The sequence below is a fragment of the Syngnathoides biaculeatus genome, chromosome 8, assembly GCF_019802595.1.
Source record: "Syngnathoides biaculeatus isolate LvHL_M chromosome 8, ASM1980259v1, whole genome shotgun sequence".
Classification (NCBI taxonomy): Eukaryota; Metazoa; Chordata; class Actinopteri; order Syngnathiformes; family Syngnathidae; genus Syngnathoides; species Syngnathoides biaculeatus.
Window position 1 is genome coordinate 1407485 of NC_084647.1, and position 21718 is coordinate 1429202.

General features: G+C 42.2%; 3 protein-coding genes across 5 annotated transcripts in view; 2 read left to right on the forward strand and 1 right to left on the reverse strand.

Moving 5' to 3' along the window:
- cab39 (calcium binding protein 39) overlaps positions 1-5202 on the reverse strand; it is a 17963-nt gene extending 12761 nt beyond the window's left edge. Inside the window, exons 1-3 of one of the 2 annotated variants that reach the window (XM_061826598.1) lie at positions 4958-5202; positions 1264-1419; positions 981-1145 (exon numbers count right to left, since the gene is read on the reverse strand). In XM_061826598.1, coding sequence (XP_061682582.1) covers positions 981-1145; positions 1264-1377 — 279 coding nt within the window. In that variant the 5' untranslated portion in view covers positions 1378-1419; positions 4958-5202. Of the gene's footprint in view, positions 1-980; positions 1146-1263; positions 1425-4957 lie in introns of both variants that reach the window. The other variant, XM_061826597.1, reaches the window with a different exon arrangement.
- Positions 3368-9999, forward strand: her8.2 (hairy-related 8.2). 2 transcript variants are annotated; one of them, XM_061826601.1, is made up of 5 exons: positions 3368-4845; positions 8502-8629; positions 8738-8833; positions 8920-8998; positions 9338-9999. In XM_061826601.1, the coding sequence occupies exons 1-5, from the start codon at positions 4827-4829 to the stop codon at positions 9673-9675; spliced, it is 660 nt and encodes a 219-aa protein (XP_061682585.1). In that variant the 5' UTR covers positions 3368-4826; the 3' UTR covers positions 9676-9999. The 2 variants fall into 2 exon arrangements, with proteins under 2 accessions (XP_061682585.1, XP_061682586.1); XM_061826602.1 differs by having other exon boundaries at positions 3368-4503.
- Positions 10000-12887: 2888 nt separating this feature from the next.
- her13 (hairy-related 13) lies at positions 12888-16954 on the forward strand. Its single transcript, XM_061827351.1, has 4 exons — positions 12888-13253; positions 13331-13417; positions 13489-13570; positions 15408-16954. The coding sequence occupies exons 1-4, from the start codon at positions 13167-13169 to the stop codon at positions 15851-15853; spliced, it is 702 nt and encodes a 233-aa protein (XP_061683335.1). The 5' UTR covers positions 12888-13166; the 3' UTR covers positions 15854-16954.
- Positions 16955-21718: the final 4764 nt, after the last annotated feature.

The window sequence follows — 21718 nt, forward strand, 5'->3', positions numbered from 1 at the left end:
ACGCTCTCTGCTTTTTTTTTTGCACTGAAGTGAATAAAATATGTAGTTTTCATAATCTCTATTTTAAAATGTATATTGGGCTGTCAGTGGGCCTTTAAATTTCTTGCACCAACATAAAAGCTGAACCATTATAGCCCACCAGGCACCCATTGTTTATCAGTTCTTTTTTTTTTTTTTTTTTTTAAAACAAACCAGCTACACCCCCAAAACAGCTTTCCAAATACATCTAAAAATCAAAACAACAAAAATCTATTACATCACAGTAGGTCCAATGATCTGATTAGGCATACTGAAAATGGAACGTGTTGAAATACTTTGCAAAAGTCTGAGATACAGACTGTCTTATGGATGTATTTACAGGTTTGTTGGGTTAATGTGATGAGAAAGTTTCACATTTAGCCAACTAAAAAAAAAGTGAGCACTTCAGAGAGCGAAACCAATGTAAAAAAAAAATGACAGCGCAGACAATATTACAACAATTTTGTTTAGTAATCAGAAACGCTGTCTCATCCACCTGCATCCATTGACAGTTATGCTACACACACTTCTGTTAAAAAGCATTGGTGTCATTCTCAAATTCTTAGGTTTTCATTGTTTGCCAACGTAAATGTTTATCAAACAAATGTAACTTGACAAATATAACCCAAGTGAATTTAAAATGCTATTTTTAAATGTATTTAGCGAAAAGCAAACTATTCAGTTACCTGTCCTTGTGTAAAAATATTTTGACCCCCTAAATCAAATAAGTGGTTGGACCATCCTCAGAAGGAGCAAGTGAAATCAAGCATTTTCTATAATGCAATAAGTCTTTCACATCTCTGTGGAGATTTTTTGACCCAGTCTCCCTTGCAGGATTCTTTTTCAGCAACACATGTATACATGGAACATCATCAAGCACTATATCAAATACTGTACCTAGCCACTTTCAATAGCTGGGTACTTGGTATTTTGCTCTCTCTTCTTCATCAATACTCTTTTACCTCAAAGTCAATGAGTTGCAAATCCGCTATTAGCGTGCTCAGCAAGCCACTGTTGTAGAGCTCCTGAGCTAGTTGGGCCACTGCTTCAGTCTGGGGCTCCTTCTCATTCGTCCCATACAGGATTTCCTTCATGGCCACAAGGCTCTTTGACACCTCTTCTGTAGCCTGAACATATAGATAAACGTGAATACTGAATTAGTTACTACATAACACATGAAAGTCATGTTTCTGTACAGACAAAATGCCCAAAAGCACAGGAGTAATTGTGTGATATTCAGCTCACCTTTTCAGCCTTTTTGTCAGAAATGTCGTGCTTTTCAAGCACCGTCATGCTGTCCTTAAGATTCTTGACGATGTCAGTCGGCGACTTGTGGGACTTGCCAAAGGGGAACGGCATTGCGGTGGGTTACCACGAGAATCTGGGCAGCACGCGCTCCACCTGAGCTGTCAAATGTCAACATGGAAAAGACGTTGCAATCAAGCCAATTTATAGGGCATGAAAGAAGCATTCTGCCAATGACAACACGTTTGAACACGATCAAGATAATTGCAAAACCACGTGAAGCAAATAAAAATGATACAGAGGGTGCAAGGTGACTCTCTCAAATTATTCCATGCAGACGTGACAGCAGACATGTTCATACAGAGCCTGACAAAAAATAATAACACTGGATAAAGATCATCATGTAGGGCTCCAGTATGTAAGGAATTTATGCATGTATGCCAGAATGTATCGAGTACAGAATGACTACAATATTTTAAATATAGCTCTTGCATATCATTATGTAATGCAAGGGTGTCTAATGTTGTGGTCAGTGACTGGATTAACCATTCAATTCAATTGAGAGCACCCACATCCCCCCGCACCATAGGAAACAAAAATATAAAAACAGCATTAACCCTGTGATCTCAAATTGCTGCAAAGGGTGTTAAGAGGAAAAACGAGTCATGTGCTTGAAAACTCCTTCACCTCTAAAACTAGTTCAATCTTGTCAAACTGATTTGAAGAAATACTTGTGTTGACAGTCAGTAAGTACAGCGTACAGTAGTATCTCTGGCACAATTTATGACATGGGCACCCTTGAACATAGAAGAAAGTTCCTGCAGCTGACTTGGGCGTACATTGTGATGGTTCTGGAGATCATATTTAAATACATTTTTTGTATGCATACATTACCAATTAAAATGTTTGAAAACGTTTGTGCTGTTAGTTAGAGTGACCTAAATCTTCTTCTTCTTTTCCTTTCGGCTTGTCCCGTTAGGGGTCGCCACAGCGTGTCATCTTTTGCCATCTTAGCCTATCTCCTGCATCTTCCTCTCTAACCCCAACTGCCCTCATGTCTTCCCTCACCACATCCATAAACCTTCTCTTTGGTCTAGAGTGACCTAAATGATCATCACAATATTACTGAGTAAAATATGTGGAGAAATGACAAAAACAAAAGATAAAAAAATTGAATCACAAGATACATGCAGCAAAATCATTGCAAATCATTTTACTTTGAATGTCAAAAACATAAGAGCAACATTCCAATGTACTTTTGGAAATTTAACATTGTTTTCATAACACGAAAAATTAACTTGTTTGTGCATGACTCCACACAACAGTGACAAATTTCATCATGGTGGTACTCATTGATTTAAGAATTTGTAAATAAATGTAATCAAATACAGTTTTTAACAACATATTTTTCAATTCAATTAGATGCTGAGAAACAGAACATTTTATTTGACATCAAGCTATTGCAACGGACTCAACCTATGTTGAAACGCAATTACAAGAATATGAGTTCAAGGTGCATTTTGATCTGATACATCTTCACAAGTATCTAATCCAAATTGGCAAATTTGGGACTTTTTTTGACAAGTCGAGCAGTTTTATGCATTTGTTAGTCATTCCTGACTCCAGATGATAGGGAAGCTTTGTATACTTGAAGTTTGACGCCTTCCGTTTGAGTCAATTCATGTGAAGTGACTCACATATTTTATCTACCACAATAATAACATACTAAATTAATAACATTTTCATTTGTGTTAATTTCTGTGTTCCTTCTGAAACCTGAATCATATGACCAAATGAAAGATGGAACATAAACAGCCGTAATAACCCTAACTCACTGGTGCTAGTTGAGTTAGAAAACAAGGTCTCTTATCTACACAGGCCACTGACGCACCCAGTTACTTCTAGACTCATTCCAAGAAGATAGCAAAAGTACAGCCCATATCTTTGTTGTGAGTTAAAAAAAGGACCCGTTTAGTGGCCAAAGCAGATAATCCCGGTCTCATGAAAGGTGAGATGACAATATGCAATATGAAGTTTTGCATCATAGCATGACTCAAACATGCTTCAAGGTAAATATGACTCACATGGCTCATCAATGGAACTGGAAATGCATGGTTGTAGATGTGTCCCAACAGGTATCTTCCAATTGTTCTTGAAGCGGTATTTCAATGTACCGTTAAAGATGTTTACCTAGTGTAGCTTCACATGCTGACAGAGTTGAATATTTTGTTGTCTTTAGGTTTTAAAGTGCTAAATTGCTGAGGACCCCTGTTCTGCACCATCAATTTTCATATAAAAAAACACATAATAGTATTGGTTTCAAAAGGATTTGCCATGAGAATGAGGTTTAATGATACACCGTTAATAATCTGGACACACCTAAACTTTGCCAGGTGGCCAAATCCGTCTTTCACCCTAGCTAATGCTTAACATATCCAGCAGGATGCCTTTCTGCTCCTGACCTGCTTCAGTATCAGTGACGCAAATAGGAAGGCCTTGCATGAGGCTGGTTCCATCAGCTGCTGGTGCAATGACTGCTACTTGTCATGTTGGAGGGATCAAACATTACCACACAAAATGTATTCACTTGAGGAAAACAACGATAGTAAGACAACAAGCCAAGGTTTTGGCCGAGAAAGATTACACCAACAATGCAAACCAGTAAACACTGCAGCACACCTTAACTACAATAATGAGATTCAGCACAAAAGATGTGGCATGTCAAAGCTGTACAGAGTTGACATTTAAATTATAGTTTACTGCACTGCAATACAATAGAGCTATTGACGTAAAATGAGATAGAATACCATTAAAACAGCTCTAAGTAGGATGCAGTGCAAATCTTCACCACTGCAACACATACATATTTAAGTCCCAAACAAGATTGGTCTCACTGGCTCAGTCGCTCGAGCAGCTAATGAAGTGAACAGACAAATGCATCTACTATCGTCGTTCTAGAACTCAAAGTTGGTACTAATATGATTTACTTGATGGTTAGGTCTCTCACACATTGTGAATTACAACCAGGGGGTAATAACAAATGAAACCCAAGGGCCTATTTAGCAGCTAGTAAGATGACGTTGAGCACCTCCCATCTGGGTTCCACCATGCCTGCTTTGTGATGATCAAAACTAGCACAATGCATACTTCTTCATTGTACTGCAAAAGGACGCGTAGCCGTGGCACGCGTATTGCTTGGTACAAATTGATTTGGCAGCGAAATTGGGTTGTATTTGCGAGGTAATGCGGCCTTTTGGGCTTCAATCACAGCTCACCAAACTGCTGGCTTCGGAGTGAATGCGTGTTGGCGTGTTATCTGGGCTAGGACAGGCCTACTGCTTCCCAACCATGTCGTGTTATGTAAATAAGGGCACTCGTTATCAAAATGGCAACTGCGACAGTTAATTCCGCGCTGTAGGTAAATAATATGACGACGGTTCGACTTTACCACGGCCAGGCCTGGCGAACGAAGTCTGCGCTTGCACAATCAAGCCCATGCTTGGCATCAACAACGCCATGCTAAAGACGTGCTCGTCAAAACACTCCAAACGTCGTAAAGTCAAATGTCAACAAGGCTGAAAGGTTTGAAACGAGCTACCTTTCAGGTCTTCAGACGTTAACGAATGCATGCAAACAATACCGTCTTATTCTCGGCAAACGTGAATTGGAGACAGCTGGAAATGCAGCAGCTTACCTCGTGAACGGCGTTTCCACTCGTTTCCCCCAATTCGTCACGTCGGTAAAAGACGTCGCTGCCCCTCCTCGAAACTAAAAGTCCGCGTTGTCGTCTCCTCTTGTTGCTGCTGTGGATAGTTGTGTGGCCACACTCCCCACCGCTTGCCAGTCGATGTCCGAAGTCCGCCGTCCGGCTGCTAGCATTAGCAGGAGCCAGTCTGCCACTGCCACCGTCCCGAGTCTCTGGCACCTCCTCTGGCTATATGCTGGCATTGCGGTCATGGCGACGGGCCAAAGAAAACGCTTGCTCAATACTCTCCCGCTGTACAGTACTTTTAAGTACCAGTACACTGTACATACTACTGGGGGGGGGGTTACATGAAAAAATCAGTATGAAGTCAACCCCGTGTAAAAGTAGGAGATTCTGAAATGTTGTTGACAAACGTCTCAGTGGTCTTGGGCCTTCATATCTAGCGGATATTGTTTTCTTTATCAACCCTCACGGGTCCTCCGATCCTCTGGCAGTGGCTTTAATCATCCAAAAAAAAAAAAAAAGATACCACAACAAAAACCTGCAGAGGGGTTGCCTTCAGCCATTATAGCCCCGACACTTTCGGAGCAGCCTGCTCGGGGGCATCAGGAAGCCAGAGAATGTTAATATTTGGAAAGACTCACCTGTTTGGTTTAGCTTTTAACTGACGTACTCATTTTTATTTTCTGCATTTACCTATCTTCCTTGTGTATTTATTTCTGGGTATCTCTTATTATTCTTTATTGTGTCATTGTTCTTTAGCTTTTATCCAATTTTATTGTTTTTTTATGATTGTTTTCAAATCTTAAGTTTCACTCCAGCGTCTCCCCATGGGAGCCTCCACGGCTCCTAAAGGCATTGGATGTTCTGGGTCTGCCCTGGTTGGCACACCTCTGCATCGTTGCATAGACATTGTTGACAGTGCCTATGGATTGGCAAACTGGGGGACAGGAGGGTGTGTTCTAACTACAGGGAGATCACACTCCTCAGCCTCCCTGGTAAGGTCTATTCAGGGGTGCAGAAGACGGAAGTTGAATCTCAAATTCAGGAGGAGCAATGTGGTTTTTGCCCTGGCTGTGGAACAGCGGACAGCTCAACCTTTGTCACTGTTTCTGTTCATAAAGTTTATGGACACATTCCTTAGATGCAGCCGAGGCATAGAGGGTGTCCAGTTTGGTGGCCTCAGCATTGCATCTCTGCTCTTTGCAGATGATGTGGTTCTGTTGGCTTCATCAAGCCGTGATCTCCAACGCTCACTGGAGCGGTTCGCAGCCAAGTGTGAGGTGGCTGGGATGACAATCAGCACCTCCAAATCTGAGACCATGCTCCTCTGTCGGAAAACGGTGGTGTGCCTTCTCCAGTTGGGGATGAAATCCTGCCCCTAGTGGAGGAGTTCAAGTATCTTGGGGTCTTGTTCACCAGTGAGGGAAGAATGGAAAGAGAGATCGATAGGTGGATCAGCGCAACGTCTGCAGTGATGTAGCCTTTGCATCGGAGACATCGCAAAGAAGGAGCTCCATCGAAGCTCTCAATTTACCAGTCGATCTACGTTCCTACCCTCATCTATAGTCACGAGTTGTGGGTCTTGACCAAAAGAAAAAGATCCCGGATACAACCACCCGAAATAAATTTCCTCCTCGGGGTGTTCGGGCTCTCCCTTAGAGATCGGGTGAGAAGCGCGGTCATCCGGGAGGGCCTCAGTTTCGAGTCACTGCTCTTCCGCGTTGAGAGGAGTCGGATGAGGTGGGTCAGACATTTGTATATAATGCCTCCTGGACACCTCCCTCGTGAGGTGGTCTGAGTATCTCTCACCTGAAGGAGACCCCGGAGACGACCCAGGACACGCTGGAGAGACAACATCACTCGGCTAGCTGGGGAACACCTCGGAAGAGCTGAGTGAAGTGGCTGAGGAAAGGGAAGTCTTGGTCTCCCTGTTAAAGCTACTGCCCCCACGACCTAACCTTGGATAAGCGGTAGATGATGAATGAATGAACACAACACTAATTATCTAGCAATTTGTTGTGTATTTGTAATAATGTGGGGTGATTATATAGTGTTTCACAGTTATAACAAACATATATACTTTGTGGCGCTTGACTACTGGAGATATATATTGTAATGAGTTTGAGACCTTTCCCCTATTTGACTGGACTGCCTGGTTTATTTTTGTCTTGAATGCATTTAATTTAATGACACTTGCGTAGATTATTCTTTTTAAACACAAAGAAATATTGAAATAATTAGTGAATTCTTTCAACTTCTTGGTGTTTCAAATGCCAATTCAAGATGACCCGGACTGCTCAGCACTGGTCATCTTGCCAGAGCCTCCTCCTGTCATCCACTATCCCTGGGGGTCATTACACTCTTCATGCTTATTAGGTTTGCATGAATGCAAGGCTTTGTTTGTGTTCTGTTCCCACGACCCAGCATTCGCCTGCCAGTCGCGTGGCTCCAGTGCACGGCCTTCACTTCAAGGGATCCAAAGATGTTTGGGCATCTGCTCAATCTGACATCTGTTCAGTAAATCGGTTAAAACCAAATGCCGAACACTCGTCAACAAAAATCGTGGTGAGTAAGCCAGCTGCCCCCTCAGTCCCCAAACTCCACTCTGTATGTATTTGAGCGATTCATCCCAATGAAGTCGCATTATCCTCATTGCAATAATTTTTTTGGTTCGTTTTTTTGTTCCATACAAGGTCCTCTGCAACCTTCAAGTCCCCAGTCTTTGGATTGAGGACCTTACTGACTGACACCTCGATAAAACTCAGTGGTGACTGTATGAATTCAAGGGATGCAGTGTTCCACCAATTGTGATAATTTCTTTAAATGAGCTTTTTTTTCCAGACACGTGGGCCTCACAGTTCAATCTTAGACCTGCCTGTGTGGGTTTTCTCCGGGCACTCCGATTTCCTCCCACATCCCAAAAACATGCAACATTAATTGAACCCTCTAAATTGCCCCTAGCTGTGAGTATAAGTGCATCTGTTTGTCTCGATGTGCCCTGCAATTGGCTGGCAACCAGTTCAGGGTGTAGCCCGCCTCCTACCGGTTGACAGCGAGGATAGGCTCCAGCACTCCCCGCGACCCTTGTGAGGATAAGCAGCTAAGAAAATGGATGGATGATGTCGTCAAGCTACAAGCAAAATAGCCATTGAAAAAGCACACCAGTCAATTTGACAATGAAGGTGTGCCCTCTTTGCAGGTGTAATGTAACGTTGCTGTCACAAAAGAATGATCGAGGGCCTCCCCAAAGCACATAAATAGTAACGTCATACCCTTGTTCACCTCTGCAAGAGCAGGAAAAGACACTTTTTATGGGTGGAGGTTTGCAAAAGAGTGCATGGTTTAAGGCTGGACATCTGTTGCTCCTGACCCCACCCCAACCCAACTCCTTCCCCTCCTCCTCTGCTAGGCCGATTCTCTGAGTGCGTGTTGAATGGAGGCAGTGACCTGGCAGTCTTGACTGTGTGTGGGAAAATCCCACAGCGAAAGAGTTGGTGCATTCACATGCTAATTGGGTTTGTATAAATAGGAAGGACAGAACACACGGAGGGCCCTAGAGACACACCGAGATTCAGAGAAGAGACTTTCAGCACCATGACTGCTTCATCTATGGCTCACACGACTGGAAAGCACCCCAGTGCAAAAGAGGAGAGGAAGGTATTCTACAGTCGGATCATTTCAAATCATTTTCTGCTATGTGATGCATCTAGACATTTTTGTGCTTGACTGTGGCCCGTCACTGAGTTGTATATTTGATCCTAATAGATGCGGAAGCCTCTGATTGAGAGAAAACGACGCGAGAGGATAAACAATTGTTTGGATCAGTTGAAAGAGACTGTGATCAGTGCCTTCAGACTTGATGTGAGTACGCCACGTGTCTCAGATCTTCTGTCAAGAAAGGCCTGAGAGATTAACTTCATTAAAGACAGCCTATTGTCTCACAACAGCAATCCAAACTAGAAAAAGCCGACATACTCGAGATGACAGTGAAACATCTGCAAAATATCCGGACAAATATACTTAATGGTAAGAAATGTTTGCCTAATTTGTGTTTATTGCTGGCCTTTTGTCTCTTGCCTTTGGGGTAATGTTGTTCTCAATGCTAATTTTAGTCAGCAGAGCATTTCGGTAGAATATCAATTAAATTTCATGTTATTGTCATAGAGGATATCATGTCTACCATAACCCTTGTAAGGATAACCGGCTCAGATAATGGATAGATTGATATCACATCCAACATGTTATTCCACATGACCGTACTTTGCAAATGTTCCTGTTCCCGTTCTGGTTAAGGCATTTTGCAGGTGTTGCATTGACCACCAGGGGACACTACAACACATGTTAACCCGCCCTCCTCCCTTGCAGACCCTCTGGATTCCCAGAAGAAATACAGTAAAGGATACATCCAATGCATGCATGAAGTCCACAACATGCTCCTCACTTGTGACTGGATGGATAAAACTCTTGGCTCTCGCCTGCTTAACCACCTCCTCAGGTCTCTACCGAAGTCCACTCAAGAGCACCCACTAGAGGCCACAGCCGGAAGTGGTGTCCCAATTCCGGTTAGTCCGGGCCCCCGACCCCTAAACACGTCCATCAGGAGAGGACAGAGGCAGCAAGCCACCTGCCATGTGTCGGCACTCACTGGACCCCTGGAAAGCAGCTCCCACTTAGGGATGCTGAAGATGTGGCGGCCCTGGTGAGCCTCTGGATTCCGTCAGCATGGTGTGAGGCCAACGTCTGTTATGTATCTTATAGATATGCTGCTCAGAAGACAAACTTGGGGCACTTTTGTTCCAGTCATAATTGTTCTAGCTGTGCCATAATGATCCTATAAAGAACTTTCCTCTGTACTTCCCTTCCGAAGTTGACCTCTTGTAGCCTACATTATAAAAGGCTCTTATTAATCTTTCATGTATTTATTGCATTAACATACTATTTATTTGGTATTATAAAGTATCACTTTCCTTCTTTCTCACACTTTCTTGCCGTTGGATAGATACTTATTTGATCCTTTTGCTGTATTAATATCAGCGCTAATAAAAATACATTATTTGCTGAGATTCTCCTCATTGCATTTTGTTCAGCTATATAAAAAATTGCTTGAGTTGACTTTCTTCAATCACGACTTATAGCCTGAAGCTCTACTACAGTAAACGATCTCATGCGGGGAAGAAGAATTTTTATGTAATGTTCCAAGAACATTTGATGGCTTTTGCTATTTTGCTTCTTTGACAAACAGTATGTATTCGTCTTAATCCTCAATGCAGTTTTATTTACATATTACCCGAAAACACTAAATATTGTAAGATTAATGACTCTGTACATCACAAAACAGAGTCAATTCTGCCCGTTTATTTTGTTAAACTGGGCGAAAACTACACAGACAATATCTGAACCATAGGAATGCTATGACAAGAATTCACCCATTTACAATAGGTTCTGGGTTGGTGATGGTTCCTGACTTTTGGTGCAGACAGGGTGGATTCAGTTCCCACTCAGTGACGGTATCTATATTTGCTGGTCTGGCGACCAGTTTCGGGTGTAGTCTGTCTTTCGCCCAAAATCAGATGGAATAGGCTCCGGTGTCCCCTGACCCTAACCAGAATAAGTGGTGTTGAAAATGACATGATGATTGTTTCTCCTGTCTGTCTATCTGTATGACATTTCTATGACACTGATATGTGTAAACTATACAGTATATACAATACATAAATATGAATTCTTTGAAAATATCTGTTGCTGTTTCTTTTTTTGATATATTGTATTGTATTGTATTGACTTGCTCTTTTGAGACATTTGTCAAAAGGTTTTGTTGCACTCAGTATTTATTCCATCCATCCATTTTCTTTTACACCCGTGGAGTGAATTTAAAGAGAATTGAAAATACCTATGTAAGAAACAGTATATTTCCAATTGTTTCACAGTTTCTATGAACCCGCAGTCTAAAAGAAAAGTTGCAGTCACAGGGCGGGTGGATCAGCTGTAAAGTTGGCCTCACAGTTCTGTACCTGCGTGGGTTTTCTCCGTGCACTCTGGTTTCCTTCCACATCCCAAAAACATGCAACATTAATTGGACACTCTAAATTGCCCCTAGGTGTGATTGCAACTGTTGTTTGTCTCTATGTGCCCTGCGATTTGCTGCCAACGAGCTCAGGGTGTACCCTGACTCCTGCCCTTTGACAGCTGGGATAGCCTCCAGCACTCCCCGCGACCCTCGAGAGGATAAGTGGCTAAGAAGATGGATGGATGGATGGATGGATGGATAACAGATTCAACCAATATCCAAATAAGATTTAGTTCACAAATCTGTAAGTGCCTTTAACTTAAACGTAAACATGAAAAATGGAGATATGTACTGTATGTACACTATATGATGTATTTTTTTTTTACACTAAGTGTTAACGCAGAGTCATGCCTCACCAGTTACAATGTACAACTACATCATACTTTCATGTTCACTTCCATTGTTACCATCACATTTTTTTTCCCTGCCATCACACAGCTGTGTGGCGGTTTTTGCTATTTGCATTGAAAATAAACAATTAGCATTCTTAGAAGTACGTATTTGGTTTTGCACATGATATAGGAAATTTATATTGAATAAAAAACACATTTTAAAAAAGGAACAATTCATTTGCTCCTTCCATAATGCAGGCCCGAGGCCTGCACGAGATGTATTGTGGGGAATTATGTTGTAACTCATCAATGGGATTTCAAAGGCGTACATATGGCCCATTCGCCTTCATTATGTTCGTTATGAGTGGCCCCCTTCATGGAGACAGGCGGCGGGAGACGGAGGGGGATGCCTGGTCCCTCATCTTGCCCTCCAACAAAGGCTCCTCGCGGGACAGCTGCTCCCAGTCCGCACTATTAAAGATGTGGAGCGGGGATCTGGGGGTGGCGAGGTGCCAAAACCATTCCACTTCAAAGGTCTGAGACGCTTCCTTCATTTGGGGCAGTAGAGTTTTACTGACGCTTCTTGCGGAATGACGCACGCCAGTCAATCCGAAAGGCGTTTCCGTGCGTAAACGTGCACAGGATTTTTGTATCGGGAGGCGCCGTGCGCATCTTTCGTCAAACTACACAAACGCTCCATTGTGTTGCGCATTTGCATCATAATAGATTGGACAAAACCTTCCTTACCAGGACAGTCTAAAACAAGATATTCCGCACGAGTGGAAGAAAAGAGATGTATGAGTTCACAGTAACATTATTCAAGGAAAAGTAACTAAAGCTCAGTTGCTAGAAAAACAATTCCGAGTTCTTTAACTGTGTCATAATGCCAATAGCGTGGGAATACAGTAGAGCTGCGCACAAACGAGGAGTCGAACAACAGGGCGAACGAACAAACGCATATGTAGCGGGCTGAGAGCAACACCTGTCGCTTTCTCTGGATAAGGGCCCTTAATTCCCCCGGCTGACTGTGTTTGGGCCAAAGGGGCCGCCAGCAGCAGCAGCTGCCAACTGAAGGCATCGCGTTACATCCGCCCAACGGGCGAGGCGATCTGCTGAGGCTTGGACACAAAAGCCAGCGAGAGATGGCGGCCACAAAACTCAAGAATCCAACCGGGTCCATTTAAATGACATTGAGAGACATTTCACATTTCAAATGCATTCTTTCGGATCTCTTTGCGTTGGTGTGTGGCTCTGCATTTGCACAACATACAGCCAGCCTCCTGTATACGTGCACAATATCCACAATGTGCACGAACCGGGCTTTCAAGTACAGTATTTTTTTTTCTCCTTTTGGTCATTTTATATATGGCATTCAAGATCAAATGACTGACCAGGTGGTGTTTCGCTATAATAATACTAATAATGATAATCTGCGTGAACACTTTTTGCATCCTCTCGTATTTTTCTTTATTTCATTTCTTTTTTTTTTTTTTTTTGCCAGATGGGACAACGAAGTGGTCGATGCCTTGACACAGAAAAAAAAATCTTGCATGAAAGCCTGTCCAGCTCTTGCGGTGCTGACCAGAGACAAAGAGCTGCTTGCCTATTGGCTGGTGCCGTGTGCGCTGTGTTGTCCCCCCCAGCAGGAGCGGCTCAGCCCCTATTCACATGTAAATAAGGCCCTTATAAATACTAACAACCGTCAGCCGGCGACGGCAGCACGTCGCACTCGGATCGCACAACAAACACAAGTAAGGCAGCAGAGGGGAGAGGAGAGAAAGCTCGAGCAAGCAACATGGCTCCTTCTGCTCGGCACAGCAAGAGCCAAATTGGCGTGCAAGAAGAGGAGGGCTACTATGGGATCCAGAAGGCGGACAGAAAGGTAGACGGGAGGAAATCGGCGGCTGCGGTGCACTGGGCTGCAAAATAAATACGCGTAAATGTTACGTGTGTTTGCAGATTAGGAAGCCTCTAGTGGAGAAGCAGAGGCGAGCTCGCATCAATGAGAGTCTGCAGGAGCTGAGGAGCCTGCTGAGTGATTCGGACGTGAGTACGCACCTCACCGGACTCGAATGAAACCAAGATGCAGAATTTACAGTGAACTCCATTTTCAACAGTTGCACTCCAAGATGGAGAATGCGGAGGTGCTCGAGATGACGGTTAAAAAGGTGGAGGACGTCCTGAAGACCAGAGCGCAAGGTTTGGACCACGTTCGTGTTATTCACAAATAAGATGCAACAAGCAATCATTGAAACGGAAATTCTGTAAGATGAAACGCAATTTGTGCAGCTCGCTGTTTTGTGGGCAAAAGTATCGAGATGTGCTCACTGATACTGAGTGATTCCCAACCAGAGATTATTAGTTGTGCTGCAGGAAAATATCACATTTCACTTCATCGTTTGGAAAATGACTCATTTGGTATAAACAACCCACAAACAAACCAATGTAATTGGGATGCTGTATAAATAAAAACAGAATATAATGATTTTCAAATCCTCTTTAACCTCACACACAAGACGGTGTTAAATTTTCAAACTGACAAATATATTTTTTTATCCCAATATTCTCTGATTCTGGATTTGATCCTTGCAACGCGTGCCCCAAAAAAGGGGGCAACAAAAGACTGGGAGAGTTTGAGGAGTGTTTATAAAACCTTCCACAGGTGAACAGGTTCATCGCAAAGAGTCATGACTGGAGCATCCCCGAAAGGCTCAGTTGTTCACAAGCAAGTATGGGTCGAGGTTCGCCTCTTTGTGAACAAATGCGTGAGAAAATAGTTCAACAGGTTAAGAATGACATTTCTCATTGTACACGTTCAAGGAATTTGGGGATTATGTCATCTACAGTCCATAATCTCATCAAAAGATCCAGAGAATGTGGAAAAAACTCTGAAAGTAAGCGACAGTGCCAAAAAACGATATTGAATGACCCTGACCTTTGATCCCTCGCGCAGCCCTGCATTTCAAGTCAGCAGGATTTTGGAAAGGATGTTGCCACATGGGCTCAAGAAAAACTACTGTCAGTCAACAACATTTGTTGGTACATATACAAATACAAGTTCAAACTCTGCCATGCAAGGCGACAGCCATCAACAATGCCACCGGCCACCTTTGTTTATCAAATCCTTCTTGACTTAAAAGGAAAGGTGATGTGACGCTGGATTCCGTAGTTTTAATTCTTCATCAGACTAAGATATTTTGAGAAGTTGTGTGCTTTTTGTGCAACAATTTGTAGAAGGATTTTGTGTGAAAGAACTTCAGAGTCCTGATCTCAACCCCGATGGACAGTTTTGGGACACAAACATTGAACGGACTGGAGCTACACCCACTCTCATGTTCAACACTGGGAAATTCTGCCATCACAATTTCACTTCATCAGTTGTTTTTCATTTTTTCCTGAGAAATGTACATTTGTACATCCCTCTATGCATCTGCCTCAAAGTACTGAGGAAATCCAACTTCGGCTGCATGGAGTTTGCTTGTTCTTCCTGTGCTTGCTTGGGTTTTCTCTGGGTACTCCAGTTTCTCTCCCGCATCCCAAAAACATGCATGGTAGTTAAACTGAAAACTGTGTACAGTATGTCCACCTGTCGACATGGATACAAGTATGGAAGTCATGGAAGTATCCACAATGTGTTCACTTGAGCAGGCCTTGATTTCACACTGGATAAGTCTAACTTGTGGGTAAAATAAGACAAGATCCTCTTTGGACGGTTTGGAGGGGGCCTTGTAAGATTTCTCGTTAAAAAAAAAAAAAAAGCGCCTTGGCCCCAAACACTGAATCGAATGTTCCTGATTGGCTAATTAGGTTTTTATTGAGACTTCATAACGATTGTAATCAGATGTGAGGGGAAAAGCATCTTTTCTGATAATTGTAAAAGTATGTTTTCAGTCAAAAGTAATCTAGCCTTTTACAGGAAATGATTGGTGATTTTCCAATGTCTAAAAACACATATGGAAGTTCTATTTGTTTTTGTTTATCTTGGACTAAAGCATCTTGACGCGTTTGCTTAATCTCTAATTTCCCTCCCCATCAGAAGCAGACACGATGAGCCACGAAGCAAGTGAAAGGTTTGCAGCCGGCTACATCCAGTGCATGCACGAGGTCCACACGTTTGTGTCCACCTGCCCCGGCATCGACGCGACCGTGGCCGCGGAGCTGCTCAACCATCTACTGGAGTGCATGCCCATGAACGAAGACCACATCCAGGACGCGCTGACGGATCTAATCACGGACACGTCTGGGAACGCGGGAAGCACGTGGCACGGAGGCGGAGACCTTCTCTGTTCGACGCTGGCCTCCAGCGGGTCGTCCTCCGCCCTCTCGCCGCCCCCTTCCGTCACATCCAGCGAGGACTCCTGCTCCGATCTGGATGATGTCGACAGCGAGCACAACCAGAGCACCCCAGAAGCTTTGGAAAAAAGGGAAGCTCTGAGCACGCCCACGGTGACCTACTCCAGGTCCATGTGGAGACCCTGGTAGGAGCTCTCTGGTGCAGATGGGCTGGATGATGCTGGATCTGTGGGCATCCTTGAAAGCTAGGAGGAGAAATTCCACCCCAAAACAAACACTTAAAACTTACAAATGTAGTTGCCACATATGGATTTATAACTGGACTGTATCTGGGCTGTACTACTCACCTTCACAAGACAAAAACCACAGTCATGCTGTGGATCCTTAAAATGGTTCATGTTTTTCTCTTTTCTCTCTCTTTTGAATTCTGCTAAATACCCCGCTGGAGTCCACTAAAATGAATAACATACCAGTAGAAAGTGTCTGCAGCTGTCCTTTGGATTTTGCGGACTAGTTGTTTTAAAAGAGTGGATTTTCCTTTAGGCAGCACGGAGAAGTAGCGGTTAGTACATATGCTTCCCAGTTTTTGGGTCCACAGTTCAAACCTCAGCTCTGGCCATGGTGGCATTTGCATGTTCCCACTCCCGCCCCATCAGGCTTGCATGGGATTTTTCAGAGTGCTCCAGTCCTCCAGTCCTCCCACGTTCCAAAAAGAAGTCTGCTACGTTAATTGAGGACTTAACATTTTCCATGGATGTGAATGTAGTTGTAAAATTTTGTTTGTCTGTTTGCGCCCCGTGACTGGCTGGCAACCAGTCCAGAGTCATCTGGGACAGGTTCCAGCTCACCCACGATGAGCCAAATGAGAAGGAGTATCAGTAAGCTTTGCATGTGGCCTGATAAATGACCCTCTTCCGCACAACATTCACTGATAGCTCAACCCAATGACGTAGAATAAAAACTGAACTGTGGACAGGCTCCTTTCATGTGGTCAGCTCCTGTTTAGGGCAAAACATTGCTTTGAGTACTAGTTGACATCCTTACAATCATACATTGCGAAACATAATAACATCAAATTTAATTGGAATTTGTTAGGTTTCGCTTTTTTGTTGCACTGTTCGGTGCCAAAACCGTGCAGGCGGTCGCAAAGAAGTAACTTTTCACCGGTAAGTGTGTTTCATTTTAAGCTTTTATAATTAATTATTATATATTTATTGCATTGTTTTCCATAACAATGTGTGTATGTTTACCATACTTTTGTTGTGACTAGAAGTCAGAGCCTGTTGACCATGGCGGAGTCCAGTTTTTATCCTACGTCATTGGCTCAAGCACAAAGGACAAATGAGAAATAAACTCCTTTTCATGTGAATAACTTGATGTACAGTATATAGGATTTGTAGGGTGAAAAGCAAGCTCTTTTAGAAAATGGAACTTTGTCTGATTAATATAAATATTTCTAATGTATTGCGTTAAGATTTGTAGTTTATCCATCTTGTAAACTGCTCTAGAATGTTGTGTTGCTATATTTAGATCATAGACTTTGCCTAATAAACTATTTTTAAAGGAATGCTTGAGTGTACTGTGATGTTAGACAATGTGAAGATTTTTTTGTTAAACTTGATTTCAAGATGTTAGAGTGTAGAGAGAGCGAGCGAAAGACATGACATTTATAGTATGAGTTAACCTCTATGTTGCAGACTTTGAGATTGAATTGAGTCACTTTTTTTGACACAATTGATAAGCCTTGTAATTTACCTAGCTGCATGTTGGAAGCTTGTCGGATTTCCCAACAACAACGAATGGAGTGGGAGGAGCCACCAATCCAATTTTGGTCAATTGAAAACATGAGAAAACTTGCAAGTCATCAAATTAACATCATTATGGTTGTTAAAACTCATATTCTTTCATGGGTCATTGATTTTGACCTGGCTCAAATTTGCCTACAAAGAAGTGACCTCAGTTGCAAATGTCTAAATCGTTTTCAAAACGGTAAAACGTGGAGAGGTCGGCGTGATCCAGCGTTTGCACGAGTTCTCATTCTAAATGAAGGTGCTGTCCATGTTGTGGCTGGTGAGTGTGCGCGTTCCCATTAGCACATCTTCCCATTTGAGTCACACCTCCTCTCGGATGAACTCATTGACAAAAAGCTGTTAGATCCTGTCTGGATTGTGTGGGCCCACCATCATAAAACACCTACAGCCACGTTCTGCCTTGCCGACACAACCAAGAAACTGTGGAAAAACACTCAGTTAAGAGCAATTCAGTTTTATTTCACAATGTCTGAATTTGGATGACAGAGTATTTAGTGTTGGATGAACTTTGCATCTTGAAAGTATTGAAGACAAAGTAATTAACAAGGGTGGTGGAGGGTGTGAAAGTGATAGGAAACACACAGGGAGATGCAGTGATCAAAGCTTGCTGCTGACCATTTGACAGGATCGTGTCAAAGCCTTGCAGGGCCCAAAATAATTTGGGAAAGATACAAGTGGGCTCAGATTCTTTCAAGGAAGGTGCACACACACGTACATACATGCACACACACAAACACACACACGTACATACACGCACACACACGCACACACACGCACGCATGCACAAACAAACACGCACACACACACAGACACGCGCACGCGCACACACCCATCGGGGTCACAAAATTACAAGAATGATCACTGACGTAGCGACAGTTTAATCTCAGTTCATACAGCAATTGACTTAGTGAGAAATCGGAGCCTGTTTAGTTGAACACAAAGCTGATATAAATGTAGGAAGCCAAGACTTATTTTGCTCTATGAAGGGCAGCAGGCGGACACTCCTTTATTGTACCATCTGGCAAGTAATGGAGGAGCAATTAATTGTTCTGCCTTTCTTGATTCATTGCTGGCATATTTAGATAAACCAAGATATGCTTATAAATAATAAGTATTACATCTCTTTGAAAAAAAAAATTGAAATAATATAATTTCCCATGCACCCCTGATGACACTTGTGTGTCTGGTTGGGAGTCTGTTCCGTCGTTACAACAATTGAAATTAAAATGAAAAATACTTTATTCCTCAATAAACTACAATTTTCCCCTTTGGAACAAAGACAAAAAAAATAAGAAATTAAATAATCACGATCGTCATCAATGTAAACATGCAAGTCTAGTAATAGCAGTTTGTTTTCTTTCCTTTTTTTGTGGGGATTGGGGGTTGGATTCGGTTTGTCGTCTAGACGGCTTATGGGGCTCCCTGTCCCTGCTGTGCACGTCTTGACCTCTGAGGGGAAGTGCGCTTCACGCAATGAGGTTACACACACTTGCAGTCACGATTAAATATTTTGAATGTAGCTTGTTTTTCACAGATTTTGAAGACAATTTGCAAAACAATATTGTTCTATCGCCTGTTTCTGCCTGCCAATATTCATTACTTTGAGGAATATAAGTGAAATTATTTTTTCGTCAGCTCGTCAATAGTTTTTCATTCATTGGGTTTGCTTGGAGCGAATGATTTCTGATGCAAAAAAATTAAGAAATAAAGAAAGTCTTTGGTATATTTGAACGTTTACAAAATGTAATTCTTGTGTGAGTGCGATTTAGTTTTACAGAGAACTTCAACTGGAGTGTCAGTTAAGGACTTTTAAAGGTCCACTGACACGCAAAACGTAATTTTTAGTATGTTTTTAATAAAAAACAAAATTTGTTTTTTCACTACACGTCAGGATGTTGTTCTATATGGATTTTTGCATCTAATGCCATGGAAATCCTCTCCAGGCATTTGTGTTGGAGAAGAACCAATAAGTGACATTTTTTGCAGATGCCCACACTGGCAGGTTCGTGTGTTCATACCTGTTTTACCAGCAGGAAAGTAGGTGTTTTTTTCTGCATGTGAGCCAAAATGTTGGCTTGTTGTCTTGCTGGATTTTGCTCGATCACTCGGAAGCATGGATTCCTTCTTCACACTTTTCCAAAACACCCGGTTCGTCGTGAAAAATGGATTGCACAGGTATAAAGGACAAGACCTTTGTGGGGTCTAAATGGCTGGTAGGTGTGTATAGAGGTATTTAAAAAAAATAGTTGTGGGCGACAAATTTATCTCACAGTTTATAGCATATGTTACATGTGAATTTAGAATAAATCCCACTTGGTCAAACCGGCATTTAAGACAATTTAATCAAACATGCAATACAATGCAACACAAAACAATAAAATAGAAGTACAAAGACAGTTTAGTAGCGTTTAATACGAGCTAACTAGCTAACTAGACATATAGTCACTAAACTCGAAAAACTTCTCTGAAAGCAACAATAATAAAAAGCTCTGTCCGCGTTCGACAACGCAATCCTTCTCTCGGAACATAATAAAAGATCCACGTCATATCGCTGGTCGCCACAGTTAGCAGCGGTTTCACCCGTGGCGGAGGTGGGTTGTGCAGGGAGGCTGGCTGACCCTTGCGGGGAGGAGAAAGGAGCTCTCCCGCCCACCAGTATCTGGCCACCCCTGTAGAAGTAGTTACTTCGCTGGCATGCGTCATCCTGAGTACGCTACATACACAAGACTTGTAAAAGAGTTAGGAAATCGAACAATTATAGGCCTGTCATTTTGAATATTTCATCAAGTGATCCGCATATCATCTAAATATGCTACATAGTGTCATACATGCTGTCGGGGAGTCTGTTGTTAGTTATAAGTCATGTCAATCTAAATATGGCTCGAAAAGATAGGGTAATATTGCCCGGTCACGTCATTCGGTTGTGAGATGTTCTCTTCTTCGAAAAGAGCTTCCGTGTCAGAAGGGGCATTGGAAAAATCTGAAAATCTCTCTTGTTCCTCTCCCATAGCAGGTGCCACTTCGTGTTTTGAATGGCGACTGTCCCGATGTGACATCTGCAAATGACGTTGCAGGCAATATGAAGCCACTGTGATGTCGAGAAAGACTTATGCAACTTTGCGCATTAATGACACGCTCTCCGCTTTTTTTTTTTTTTGTACATTGAAGTGAATAATATTTTATGTAGTTTTCATAACAATATCTATTTTAAAATATATATATGGCTGTCAGTGGACCTTTAAGCAAGCAAGTGTATGTAATGGACTGTTTGTAAAAGAGCAGTCAAATCGGAGATTTTAAATCCAGGCCGAACCGATACCTGTTTTGTTTTTTTAATGACATCGGACAGTTTTGATTCATGACAATTATATCGTATCTTTTTGTTTATTGAGTGAGAAAAGACCTCCCAGTCCCCTGCATGGAAAGGTGGACATGTAGAAATAATTTTCATCAGTTTGTTTATTCATTTCTGCAAACATATATTACATAGAAAGTCAAGACGCAGGACTTCAGGGTCTTCATGCATCGGCTGCAGGTTGGGAACCAGTGCATCTGACATGTGGTTCAAAGGTCATCTGAATGTAGCAGTTGGTCTGGGAGAGATTTAACGGGCGCAAGGGAGCATATGGTGCTGAAAAGGATCCCTGGGGAGCCCAACCACATTCAAGGGCCTTTGACAGTGAGAGAACAATCAGGTCGAGCAGCGGGATCATGGCTGAACGACATCAAAAGCCAAGTCATGTGTTTCAAAGTGTCCCACTTCATTGCAAATGTTTTTTGTCATTCACTCGAGGGCAGGGATGAATGTAAAGTTGTTGCTAGAGGTTTACATATACTCACAATGGGCATGAACGTTGTATTCATTTCAGTCATTTGGGGCTTTTAATAATTGTATATAATGTATTTGGGATTCTTTTTTTTTTTTTTAGCAATGATAGGGTCCAGATTATCATTTATCATATTAGGTATATCGCATTGAAGTTGAATTTGATACAGAATTTCATTTGATATTGTTGTTATTCAATTTCAAAATTCAACACTTTTCATATTAAAAATTATTTTGATAATTTCTTACTGTATGTTGTCATTCAATTTCTTGAGAAAAATCAGAATTCTTTAATGTCATTATATGCTGTGCATACCACAAAATCAGCGCTTCTCCACAAAGGATGATAGAAAACATGCCGTTTGTTACGATGTAATACTATAATTCCACTTCATGTGTTGCGGACTTTGTTGTACT

Excerpts from the sequence above, each read along its gene's own strand:
- her8.2 (XM_061826601.1), top strand. Across the intron at positions 8,834-8,919 it reads TCAGTGCCTTCAGACTTGAT|CAATCCAAACTAGAAAAAGC; the intron begins GTGAGTACGCCA and ends GTCTCACAACAG. Across the intron at positions 8,999-9,337 it reads CCGGACAAATATACTTAATG|ACCCTCTGGATTCCCAGAAG; the intron begins GTAAGAAATGTT and ends CCTCCCTTGCAG.
- her13 (XM_061827351.1), top strand. The coding sequence starts at position 13,167 with ATGGCTCCTTCTGCTCGGCACAGCAAGAGCCAAATTGGCGTGCAAGAA. Across the intron at positions 13,418-13,488 it reads GCCTGCTGAGTGATTCGGAC|TTGCACTCCAAGATGGAGAA; the intron begins GTGAGTACGCAC and ends CATTTTCAACAG. Across the intron at positions 13,571-15,407 it reads CCTGAAGACCAGAGCGCAAG|AAGCAGACACGATGAGCCAC; the intron begins GTTTGGACCACG and ends CCTCCCCATCAG.